This window comes from Poecilia latipinna, unplaced genomic scaffold (genome assembly GCF_001443285.1).
Source record: "Poecilia latipinna isolate Pla-1442-1.1 unplaced genomic scaffold, P_latipinna-1.0 Scaffold491, whole genome shotgun sequence".
In the NCBI taxonomy this organism is placed as follows: Eukaryota; Metazoa; Chordata; class Actinopteri; order Cyprinodontiformes; family Poeciliidae; genus Poecilia; species Poecilia latipinna.
This window is the reverse complement of record NW_015113107.1, coordinates 107,475-120,505: the sequence shown is the minus strand read 5'-3', so window position 1 is coordinate 120,505 and position 13,031 is coordinate 107,475. Positions and strand designations below refer to the sequence as shown.

The window sequence follows — 13,031 nt, the reverse complement described above, 5'->3', positions numbered from 1 at the left end:
TTATTAAATTTTTGAATCATTTTTTAAACACCAAATGAGAATGGGGAGAAATTGTACGGTCACAGGCTTTTTTAATGGGATAATTAAATATATCTTGATAATTTCCATTATTTTTTAGTTTTAAAAACATGAGTTGTGAACACAGAGCACAAGCAGGAGGTATTCCTTCAGCAAAACAGGCATAAAACCAACTACCAACACCAGAGTTCAATGATACCAAAGACAAGAAACATCACTGAAACCACAATTTGATGAAGCAAAAACAATAGAACATTTTTCCAGTGTAGTGAGTTTTACAATAACTCAAATTGATTAAACTAGTAATATGTCAAATTAACAGAATCCCAACTTATCGAAGTAAAAAAATAAAAATAAAATAATGATTAATCTTGCAATTAAATATTATGGTTACGTGTTTATATGAAATATCTGATATGAGTTCCAGGAAAGAAAAACAAAGCAGACCAAACATGTGACAATATGTGAGGAAATTTATTCATTTGTGTACAGAGAAGAAAACACAGAACATGTTCAGAGAAAGTTCAAACATATTCTTTTAAGACATTATGTTTGCCTCAATGTCAAATGATGAGTTTTATACATCAAGACAAACACACTTAGCTAAACTCAGTATCCAAGTGAGACAAAATCTCATCAAGTTTTGAAAAAATTTACATCAAACCTTTTATTTCGATTCTATGTTTTAAACTGTATTTTTTAAGCTTTTTGGTAGAGTTATATCACGACTTCATTAAAAACAGACATATTAGTAATCAATTTTCCTTTTGTAATCTCAAAAATGTTAAAGGAAAATAGGGGGGGGGGGATTCTAGCAATAATCATGAGAGCAGAAAAAAACTTCATACTGCTTATAAAAACTTTATGTAAGAAAAATATATATACAATCCAGAAAGATTCACAATTCAATACTGTTTCATTAACAGATAATAAATTTAGCCTGAAGCTCAGATTATTTTTTTTGACAGGTGTTAACAATAAAATGCTGCATTAAAGATGAAATAACGAAATACATAAAAACCATTTCAACTGACTCTTAGCTAGAGAAGACAATCGTCTTATATTTTCTCTCTCTCCAAATTTCAGCAACAATCAAATACATCTGACGCATTTTCTATTGAATTATTATGTACAAAAGCCTGTCTGTACATTACACCTCTGTTGAGACAAGTATGGATGGCAGTGGGAAAATATATTTTTACAAGCAGATCTCAAACACCCCCACTTTCTATAAGAGAATATTTCACAACAAACAAAGTTTGTATAAGTCTAGGTCATATTTTATCCAGTTCTGTACTTTTCTGCTGTTTTGTGAGCTCAACCTCCAGCGACTCCTGCTGGACTGCGGAGCTGCTCAGTACCAGCAGACAGTCACAGGACTGTGATCCGGCTGCTTGTGTTTGATGTTAATCTGTGCGGACACTGGCGTGGTCACAAAGACGGCGCTCACTGAGTGGATGTGTGTCATGGTGTCTGCGTCGTAGAAAGAGAGCTCTTTAGAAGAGCAGTTAAAGTAAACCCCAATCTTTCTGGGTCTGTTTCTAAACTCCAGCTCTGTGGTGACATTTGGGCCACAGGAGGCATATTTTACTCCATCATATTTCAGGAGATTGTGTATAACCCCCAGCTCCCAATAGCTTCTGCTGCCGACCTCAATTTCCCAGTAATGCTGCCCGGCTCCGAACTCACTGACACTGGAGGCAGATTGTAAGTCTACTGTGGCTTGAGCGCCAGAAGGGTTTGGACTGTAGAAACCAGCTCCACCAAATGAAAAACCGGATGGATCTTCAAAAGTAAACGGACAATACATATTTTGCCTCCCAAAATCAGTTTCAACGGCTTGGTGCATTTTGGGTCTACAGAACAAACTTCTGCCATCATCAGACACGACCACATCCTGACTGTCGCTCTTCAGCGTCAGCAGCTCTGCCCGGGGTTGGATCACCTGAAGCATCTCCTTCCACATGAAGAACTGCAGGTGGCTCTCATACGGCCCCAGTGAGAGAGAAGAATCCACCACTTGGAGTTCATTCACTCTGGGCCTGAACAGGTGCTCTAGCGCCCCCTTTTCCTTCCCTTCAGTCCAGCTCTTTAAGAATCTCTCTGATTCTGTGATTTTCAGAACCGAGGAGACTTTTTCCTTCAGCTCTCTGCTCTCAGACAAAGCCACAGCTGTAGCTTGGAAAGTCTCTCTCATTTTCTCAACGTTGTCTTCCTCCTTGTGCTTCAGCTCGCTCTTTATCTCATTTTCTCTCCTCTTCAGAAACAGATGCATCTCCTCAAACTGTTTGCTGATCCGAGTCAGCAGCTGCTGAGATCTCTCTCTGGTTTTAAACATTTCGTCCTTTTGTGTATCAGCAAGACTTTCTACAGCGTGAATATCGTCGGCAGTGCATTGTTCAAACATCCCCAGCTGTTTTCTGAGGGATGCAGCAGCTTCTTTGACTGGTTTAAACTGGTGACCTTCATGCTCCTCACCATCTCTGCATATGATGCAAACTAGCTGCTGGTCTGTGATGCAGAATAACTTCAGCTTTTCCTCATGTTCAGGACAGAGTGCAGCCAACTGGAAGACACGCATTGAGACGTTTGAGAGTTTGATTGGTTGTATTGGATTTTCAAAAAAGAAGCATAAGTGGAGGGAGAACATATTATTACTGTCATAATATTATTATGAGCCAAGATTAGAGTTACACCCTGGTCAGGTCTGCCATCCATCACAAGGTCACTGCCTTCAGGATATAAGAGTCATATAATGGCTTCAGATGAAAATCCAGATACGACTACTGCTGAGCAAAAAAATAATTCTCATACAAACGCCTTTTTTAAGAAATGATCATTCATACAAAGTTAACCATTTCAGTCCCAGATTCATTTTCAACACTGCATATTACGTTATAATTATTGGGCATCTTCACTGTCATTTACTTTTAATAACAGACTCATGAAGTGTTTTTCACCTCTTTTTGTGTTTTTCTGTTTTTATCAAAGATTAGTTTTTACGTCATTTACTAAATACTTCTCTCCTCTAAATTGAAGTGCATGCTGGGTAATCTCTGGCTCCTATCTGTACACAAACCCCGACCAGTCCATGTTTGCAGACAAAGATAAGAACGAAAAGTTGTTGCTCAGTTATTTAGAGACTAGACTATTAAAGGGTACATATATAGAGATTTTCCAATTACTCTTCTTTATTTGTACAAGTCTGTGTAATAATTACCATTTTGTTGCAGAATAACCTTTTGTCTTTTAGGAATGATGTAAAAGAAAAAAAAAGGTGATTCATCTAACCTTATAGAGTTCATTTTTGTGACCTACAGCTAATGTTTTTTTGCAACCTGTTCATGTTGGTATCCAGCTGTGTAAAAACTTAAGTCCTGAAATGCACAGTGGTATTTAAAATAAATATATTAGCATTCACCCGTTCACCTTTAGAAGACGATTCCACACATAAACATAACGTCATACCTCTGCTGTCAGTCGTTTCCCTTCGTCCGGCTTCGCCTTGGCTTTCTCGGCCAGGCTCTTCAGAACCAGGCTTGTTGGGAGACTTGCTGCCTCCAGCGCTACAGCTGTCCCACACATCGGACAGTGCTGCTGTGTGGCCAGCACTTCTGAAATACACTGCCTGCAGAAGGAGTGTCCACAGGGAAGGTTGACTGGATCGGTGAAGATGGTCAGACAGACAGAACAAGTCAGTTCCTCTGAGTACGAAACAGACGCCATGGCTGCTGCTTTCCTCTGAGCCTGTTCAGCCAGGCAGAGGATTCATCTGTTGGTTCATGTTTCTGAAATGCCACACCCAGTGTGGTGAGAAGGCAAGAGAGTTGGAGTCATGCCATTTGGCATGGCCTGCAGATACAGGGGTTGGGATGAAAAGCATGCCAAGCACAACATGGATCACTCAGGGTCTGTAGAGATGGATGGTTTGTCATTAATAAAACATATTTGTGATTTTGTTACTCCTGAAATCTTTTGTTCAGAACATCCTAAATCTTTTTTGAACATGCTGGAATAATTCAGTGCATTTTCATTCAGGCTAAAGTCTAGATTTGCACAATCGGGGATATACACACACGGACAGAATTGTTTGTATTCCTCGGTTAGTGAAAGAAAAACCCACAACGTTCACAGAAATAACTTGAATCTGACAAAGGTAATAATGAATAACAATTCTATGAAAATGTTCAAATGAAAGTCAGACATTACTTTTCAAACCTGCTTCAAAAATAAACTCATGAAACAGGCCTGGAAATAAATGATTATACTACTGCTTTAAATAAAATTATTTTCATAGCATGAAGTTAATTATTTCATAAATTAATGATTCAAATTGCTTAGTTATGTGGTATATAAGTCATCAAATGTGTTTGAGGTTAAAAGATAAAGACATGCCATTTTTTTTTCTTTGTTTATTCATATCATCCAAGTGTTTTACATTTAGATTATTAAAAGAGCAAACAAGAATTACATTGTACATGTCATAAAATTTCAATTCAAACGCATTCATTAAAGTCTAATCCTGGTGGTACCCGAGCGAGATCAGGCTCAGCTTTCAGAAAATTGGTCACTCCAGATGAGGGACCAATTTTTTGACCAATTTGTTGACTAAAAGTCAACAAATGAAAACCAAATGAAATTTTAAGTCACAATATTTCATAAGCATTTTTACATTGGCTATAGGCTAAGAAAATGCTTCAGTTTAACAAATAAATGTTTACAACAGATCTAAGGTATAGTATGTTTTTAAATTCAGCTTTTAAAAGAGCAAAGATGAAACACAGAAAAAAAGAGAAAAAGACCATAGATGAAGATAAACCACATTATCCACAAGTTGTTTCTTATTACAGGGTTGCCAGCAACAGCAGCATTTGTCCAATTACAGAATTTGTCAAGGTAAAGAATTTACCAGCCTGTTCCTGGGTGAAAATGCAAATGCAACCTGAACCTAAGAACCGGTTGTTCCCCTCTTTCTGCCAAAACCTTTAATCAAATAAGAGTTTTAGCAGAGACTTTAGAATCGCTGTTAAAAAAGTCACAGTGGAATTTCTTTTAGCATCAACAGCATGTTTAAGTTCACCCCACAACAAAATTATTTCATTTCTGACACTTTAGCTTTTTACATAACCATTTCTACATTGTCCTCATACTGAACTTAAACTTCAACATGCTGCATGGTGTCTGCATCAAAGAAGTGGAGCTCCTCAGAGTTGCCATTCAAATAAAAGCCAATTTTTTTAGGTTTGTTTGCAAACTTTACTTCTTTTACAGTTTTTTTGTGAGTAGTGGTGTATTTGTTATTTTTGAACATCAGGGAATGATTCTTTATCTGAACTGTCCAACACTTCTTGTCTTCAACATCTATCTCCCAATAATGTGGTCCTGGTGCGATCTGATTTACATTAACTATGTTGGTGGTTTGAAGTGTGTAGTATTTCTGACATTCTGATAGTAAAGTGTTATAGTTAGAACTACAATTGCATGAGGAAAATAAATTAGAGAAACCTACCGGCCCTGTAGACACTTTACAAGAACAAGAAAGACGAGACCGTTTTGACCAATCAGGTGGATCTTGGGTCTTAAATAAAAGCCTTTCTGCTTGAGGCTGGATCATCTGTCGCATCTCCTTCCACACAAACAACTGCAGGTGGCTCTCATAGTGACCCAGTGAGAGAGAAGAGGTCACCACTCTGAGATCTGATGCTTTGGGGTTGGATTTGGGTTTTGGTGTCATTTTGCTCTCTGACCAGCTCTTTAGGAAACTCTCTGGATCTGTAACCTCCAGGACAGATTTCATCTGTTCCCCCACCTCTCTGCCTTCAGTTAAAGCTTTTTCAACAACATTTAAGCTCCTTCTCATCTTCTCAAGCTCATCTTTCTCCTTGTCTTTCAGCTCATTCAGAATTTCATCTTCTCTCCTTTTCAAAAACTGGTGCATCTCCTGAAACTGGCTGCTAATCTGGATCCTCAGCTGCTGAGATTTCTCTTCGGATTTTCTTATTTCTTCATTCTGTGACTCGACCAGATGTTCTATGGCACAGATGTCAGAGGTTTCTTTTTCCACCAGAGTCTCTACCTCCTTTCTGATTGATGCAGCAGCTTCTTTGACTGGTTTAAACTTGTGTCCTTCATGTCTTTCACAGTCTCTGCATATAATACAAGTTAGCTGCTGATCAGTGACGCAGAACAACTTCAGCTTTTCGTCGTGTTCCGGGCAAAACCCCACAGCAGCCTTTAGAGTCAATAAAGCAATAAAAAATGTCAACAATTGACTTCTAGCCTCTGGTAAACAGTCATGTCCTATGTTATGCGATTGTAAAATGTAATAAAGTTAAAAGCTTACCTCAGTGTCTTTTCCAGATTTCTTTTCCTTCTTTGCTTTTTCAGCAAGGCTTTTTAAGATGTGATTAGTTGTGAAATCCATCATGTCGGTAGGAACAGTCGCCCGACATTGTGGGCATTGATTCAGTGATTTCAAAGAAAGTGTGATGCACTCCCTGCAGAAAGAGTGTCCACAGAAGAGGGTTACTGGATCGGTGAAGATGATCAGACACACTGAGCAAGTCAAATCTTCTGAGAAGGAGGAAGAAGACGCCATGCTTCTGGCTGATCTGCTCTCCTGTGTGTGTATCTGTGATTCAGGAAATAACTTCCTGTTTACTGGAGGAGCCCCGCCCAAGCTTCATGCAGCGTTTTTAACAGACTTCCTTAAGTTTCGTTTCTGCTCTGTCCTCCCAGCTGCTGTGGATTACCCTAGTGGCAGTGGTCCCCAAACTACGGCCCGCCTCCACATTTGGTCCGGCCCCCTGAACAATACCAGAGGGCATTCAGATTTTTTTTCCATATACGGTATTTTCCGACTATAAGCCGCTTATATGTGGATTTTTCTTCAACCACCAGGGGGTTCTTTAGCAGGAAGTGAGTCATTGGAAGTCAAAATTGGAAATAAAAGAAGAAAGCGCCCATTAAAACAGAATTAGGTTTTAATAGGGAATTGAAATTTGAGAATGTTGTTGATCAGTTAAATAGCATTGAGGGGAAAAAGAAGATTTTTCTTTTTTTTTTTAATAATACTGGGATCATTATGAGAATTTGAGGTATAGATATTAGGATCCAGAAGATGGCAGTAGTGCAACAATAATGGATGCAAGCTGCTGTTGAAATCTAAAGAAGAAGAAGAAAAGCGCCTATTTTCATTTAGCACATACTAGTAGCAACACGAAGGATCAGCACTTTTACTGTTACAGTTACTGTTCGGAAACTACTGTAATCAGTTCAATTAAATCTAAACTTGGCAACTTTTTCTTTTTCAACCCTAATAAATGTGATATTCAATTGACCTGTTATGACTCAAATTTTGGGTGTCCGCCCCCCTCTGCTGCTGCATCGTTATGGAAAACCTGGAGCGGCAGAGAAATATGCGGCTTATATATTTACTGTTTTTTTTTTTTTTGTTTTTTTTAACTTTGGGGTTGTGGCTTGTATAGTCCAGTGTGGTTCATAGTTCGGAAAATACAGACTATAATCCTTCCTGGACTTATTCTGTGAAGAACCCAGAGAGGGTTATTTGGTTATTATTTATTTCATTAATAGTGTTATTTATTTTCTGACTTTTGTTCTGTGAAGAACCCAAAGAGGGTTATTTGATTGTGCTTTCTGGAAAACAATCACACCTTTTCTGTTACAAACTGACTCTGGCCCCCCACCAAAGAAGGGAAAAGTTATGTGGCCCTCACAGGAAAAAGTTTGGGGACCCCTGCCCTAGTGGTGAAAAACCAAAGAAGAGGCTGGCTGGATAACATGCCTTCTAGCTCTACTGAAACAATTGTACCACTCAGTTGAGAATGAAAGAAACAAACACTGGTTATCATTAGAAAAGAGCAATTTTATGAAAGATTATGACAAGACTACAAATCATAATAAAAGCATTCTGAATTCACAGTATGCAGGTTAGTTTTCAATTGCAGAAAATTCCACATCCTCCAATGAAACATGATTTAGAATGAATTACAATTACTTCTTCATTAACAAGTCAGACAATTATTTGAAACCTCAAGATTTTGGCAGGTTACAAACAAATTTCAGCAGTTCTGGACCTTCCTAAAAGTATTATGAACTTCATCATTTGAATACTAAGCCTAGAACTGATGCCTCCCTAGATCTGGATGCTGAACTTCTGTGTTTCTTTGTGGAAACGAACCACTCAGAGAGGATATGGGAGCCTTTTTAAATCTTGCTAGAACACACCTTAGAGAGTATGGGACCAACAAAAATAACACAACCTGGTCTGATGAAACCAAATAAAGTATGTTGGTCTGAACTACAAGCTTCATGTCTGCAGCAGGAACTGGGTGAGTGTGACTGATCCTGGAGAGTGATTCATCTTTTTATCAGGCAAATATTCTACTCTTGTTTTGGTTCTATTAACATTTTACACATTTTAAATGTGTTGTTATGGTTACTGTAGCTCTATTGCTTTTGTATGAGGCTGAGTTTCTTTTGGTGCCATATGTGACCCCTTGATCTGTGGGTGGACCATCTGCTTTTGTCTAAGTTGGTGGCAGAAAGCATCAGCAGCAGCGTCAAGGCAAAGAACCTGAAAAGAAAAACAATTACTAAGGGAATATAGCTCCCTCTAGTGACCAACATCCTGGATCTGCTCTAGGAAGTAAATATTTTAAAATTGAGGACATCACTGTACCTATTTTTCTGTCATTTTCCACTTTATACATATTACGTTACACACTATAATAGATATAGGTTGGTACTTTAAATGCTAAAATTCTCAAACACTTTATAACTCAAACTCTTATGAGGTTTTTTACATGCTGTCAGTTTTCATAACTTCTTATGGGTGCAGTAAATATTTCTACTGGAGATTTGAACAAAATTAAAATGCTTCGGAAAGACTTAAAAAAATAGTTGAATTTTATTGGAAAGTACAGAGAAATACTTTGTTGATATTTTTATATAACTGTAGTAAATCACAAGTAAATCTGTTAAAAATACATAATCACATGGCTCTGTTCCTCTTCAGCTGTAACACACACAGGAGTTAACAAGACAAAGAATGAACACAACATTAAATGGCTGATAACTGTTCTCTTGGTCATCGTTAACAGTTAGGATTTCAAACACTGACACTGACATGACTTCACTGATCCAAAAGGGGAATTTATTTCTACTCTTAGGCCTGTTTGTTGAAGAAATAAACTCTATATGACTTTATTACTCAACGACTGAGACAAATACTTTCTTTATTTAGAGTATTGGAATACTGAGATGGACAGAAAATGTTTTTCTCCACCTTCTATAAACGTACTGATGCTTTTCAGGCTACATCCACACTCTATTTTCTGCAGCAGACAGAATCATCTCAAAACAGAGCTGAACACAGTAAAAGGCTTTATTTTCAAGCAATAAATACAAAATAAAATTGTCATTGACATAAGCATGGTTAACGTAACACAAGCCCATTCACAACTCAGCCCTCTGAGATTAAGACAATATGCAGAATTTATCTATTGGCATCTCATACCTCTCACACATCTCATTTATTCAATTTAAAAGCTTCATACAACATTTTGCATTTTGGATTTTGTTTTACATATATTGTCCACTTGATGTCGCAGTAGAGCAAATTAAGAACCATGGCTCCCTGGCGCCCTCTGATGGAAAGCTGCCAGAACTGTGAGGAGAGAAGTAGAGCCCAGACAGACCCGTAAGTCCAGACTCTCAATAAGACCAGGTGTATTGAAATAAGCTTGCATGGGATATCAATGCGTAATCTATAAATCACTTGTGTTTGATAAACAAGTAATGTTCTATTTATGTATAAAATCAGTTACAATCTGTTACAAACATCTTCAGGAAATGTTTTATGACATTGAGGTGGGTACAACTTAAGGGAAACACTGAATTTGAAAATATGTAGCATCAGAACAACTTTGAAAAGATTTTTGTATCACTATAACGGGGGTCAAACAATGGATCGAAGTGAATATGGAACTAAAACAATGTCCAAGCATCAAGCAGTTTAAAAACAAATGTTACTCACACTGTACAGGGAACTCCAGCTGGATGTCAGGTTGCTATTTACAATTGCCATTACTACTATTACTATCCATACATTTTCTTGTCTCATGAGAGTTAGTTTGTAACCATCTTGTCAATATAATATAGTTTATTGTTGGTTCTTTAGCATAGTATATTGAACAGGTACATGCATATTTTAACATGGTTTTGATTATACATGTTGATAATAATTGAGTCATTAGGTAATATCTTTCATTAATTTGAGATAAGGGATAGGATTAAATAAGTGTTCACTTCCTCCTACCCCTTTTCAAACATAACGGTGGTAGTAAACAAAGTATTTTGTTCTTGATTATCTGTGTGCATGTTTTTCTCTGTCCTACTGATCGCTTGTTTGCTTGTTCTTTTGTTTTTTTTTTTAAAAACTGTTTGAAATAAAGAAATAAATATTAAATAAAAAAAAATGTTTGTATAATTCATTTCACTTATTATGAACAAAATCACACAATCTCAGACGTGCAGCTCAACTTAATTAACTCACTACATTGTGCTACGTGATATAAAGGAAAAAAAAGTTTAGATTTTTGGGGTCATTTTGATTCCCAGGTCCTCTGTGCTGTCTGATGTAGCAAATACACTCTTTATATAAACAACAGCTCATGATAAAACCAAATTGGCTATCGCTTTTATCATTACGCTCCAATACCATAACTGCTGTTTCATTCAAATTTGGACACTCAGTTTGTTTGGCCCTTTTTTCTCCAACATCATTAAAAAAAACATACAGACAGTGAACAGGGTCAGTTCAAGCCTTTTTGGGGCCTTAAGCATATTTTCATTTGGGCCCCACCATACCAACACGTCAAAGATGCTTTGTCATTCCTATGCTAAGTAACGTACCTTCTGTTATTAATGTTGTTTGTAATAAGCTTACATCAAACTGGTGATGCTATGACTATTGATTTTAACCTTACAGGAGTAGCAAACAAAAAAGTGGATTTTAAAATGGAGAGTATTATTTAAATGTCCCATTTTATTTTAACTATTTGAAAGTAACAGCAGCTAATAAACAGCAAATTTAGTAAACAGGTTAACAAGTTTGATATTTCATATTTCCCCAAGAGTGTCAGCAGCCAACAGCAGGAAGAGTTTAATCCATTACATGTCTAACGACCACTTTGAAAAAAAGAGAATGAAGCTTCAACTTTAAATAAAAATAAGTTAATTTCTGATCTCATATTCTGAACAAGTTTTATGTTTGAATGAAGGAGTTTCCCAGACCGCCTGGTTTCCACTGAGCGGTATGGGACGGGTCTGTGTGGTTTGGTTGGATTCTTACTCATAGGCACCTGGAGGAGGTCGAGGAATGTTGCAGCATGTTGGTCTGTTGTATGGAAACAGACAAAATGGAATATCGAACCACACTGACCTGTGCCATACTGCTCAGTGGAGTATCTATATTTTAACCTTGCACCCTTAGAGGTCTTTTTAAAATGCCTGTTAAAAAGGCATTTTTAAAATGCCTGTTAAAAAGGCATTTTAAAAATGCCTTTTAAAAAGGCATTGCCTTTTTAAAAGGCATTGCCTTTTTAAAAGGCATTTTTAAAATGCATTTTTAAAAGGCATTTTAAAAATGGATCAAAACGTGTTCAGTGAGACACTGGTGTTATGGAAACAGTCTTAACATGGCAGGAATCCACTCTTATCTCCACTCTGAGTAATTTAGCTCTGAAACTAATCTCAGTTTCTAAGAAAAACTAAAAAACAAAGAGGACTTTATGTGAAATATGAATTACTTTTAACCTCATAAAAAAATTACTCTTTGAACCCATATTGTAGAATTAGGTCATAAGCTGGTGAATAATTTAGCTTTATGACATATTTTATGTGGAGCATTTTAACATTTAGCAGTAAAGATGTTGCAAGCTTATTGCCTATAAAACCCTGGGCAGGATGTTATCTGCTGGTTCTAAAGCACTGTGTGGGCTTCAGTGACACCAGAAGACACCAGAAGACAAGACTGCAGAGCAACTCCAACTGAACGGTCAAGAAATCCTGAATCATTTTTAATATCATATCTTCTCTCATCATCTCCGATTCCTTGAAGGTAAGTTGAGAATTCACAGTGATTCTCTAAAACATGTGCTTGGTGTTAACTGCACAGAGAGCTCTCTAAGCCACAGTGATTTCTTCTTTGTGGTCACATAGATAAATGATCTCAACCATTATTGTTTCTGATTAAACAGACTAACTTTTATGGACTTCTGTACAGTTATAATATAAATCTCTGTGTTGTGTTCAAATAGGGCCAAATAAACATGGTGAAAATCTAATAGATGGCACTTTATTTTATTTGTCAGTTATCACCACTCACAAGGACTCTGAAGATATAATTTGATATGTGTTATAGCAATATTTATTGTCCCTTTGGGATGGTGAATGAAGTATTTTTTGAAGTGAATTGAATTCAATAATGTAGGGAACTTTCTTTCTTCTTTTGCAAGGCGCTTAGTAAAATATTCTGACTTGTATAGTTTTTCAACATTATCAACATAATTTTCCATTGTCATATGAATATATGCATGCACATACATAGGGTGGCTGTGTGGGGAGAGTAGTTGTCTTGGAATCAGAAGGTTGTAGGTACAATTCCAGCTGACATTGACATAGGCCACATTGACACATTCTGGGCAAAGGCACTTAACCCCAAATTGCCTACAGATCTGCTTATCAGTGTATAAATGTGAATGTGACTCTAGTGTAAAGCACTTTGAGTGGTCAAAATGATCTGAAAACATGCTATGCAAGTTCAGTCCATTTACATGTCAGTAACCTGTTTTTATTTTATTTATTGATTGCATTCCCAACCACTCTGATGGCCTGTTAGGGTCAAGATGGAAAAAAGGAATAGATTTGAACCAAAAGAACTCAGACATCATTGTTGTATTACTCGAGAACGGTCTTGGTCTCGATACCGG

The 13,031-nt window shown here is 37.1% G+C and overlaps 2 protein-coding genes across 2 annotated transcripts; both read right to left on the bottom strand.

Annotated features, from left to right (window-relative positions):
• Positions 1–477: 477 nt before the first annotated feature.
• Positions 478–3,888, bottom strand: LOC106952084 (nuclear factor 7, ovary-like). Its single transcript, XM_015039967.1, has 2 exons — positions 3,487–3,888; positions 478–2,584 (listed from the first exon to the last, which is right to left on the bottom strand). Exons 1-2 carry the CDS (start codon positions 3,742–3,744, stop codon positions 1,373–1,375), a joined length of 1,470 nt encoding a protein of 489 aa, XP_014895453.1. The 5' UTR covers positions 3,745–3,888; the 3' UTR covers positions 478–1,372.
• A 527-nt stretch (positions 3,889–4,415) lies between these two features.
• Positions 4,416–6,720, bottom strand: LOC106952085 (nuclear factor 7, brain-like). The gene is made up of 2 exons (XM_015039968.1): positions 6,362–6,720; positions 4,416–6,250 (listed from the first exon to the last, which is right to left on the bottom strand). The coding sequence occupies exons 1-2, from the start codon at positions 6,614–6,616 to the stop codon at positions 5,174–5,176; spliced, it is 1,332 nt and encodes a 443-aa protein (XP_014895454.1). The 5' UTR covers positions 6,617–6,720; the 3' UTR covers positions 4,416–5,173.
• Positions 6,721–13,031: the final 6,311 nt, after the last annotated feature.

Coding starts and splice junctions, on each gene's coding strand:
- LOC106952085 (XM_015039968.1), bottom strand. CDS start 6,616: ATGGCGTCTTCTTCCTCCTTCTCAGAAGATTTGACTTGCTCAGTGTGT. Junction 6,251..6,361: donor AATCTGGAAAAGACACTGAG/GTAAGCTTTTAA, acceptor TTGACTCTAAAG/GCTGCTGTGGGGTTTTGCCC.
- LOC106952084 (XM_015039967.1), bottom strand. CDS start 3,744: ATGGCGTCTGTTTCGTACTCAGAGGAACTGACTTGTTCTGTCTGTCTG. Junction 2,585..3,486: donor GGAAACGACTGACAGCAGAG/GTATGACGTTAT, acceptor CGTGTCTTCCAG/TTGGCTGCACTCTGTCCTGA.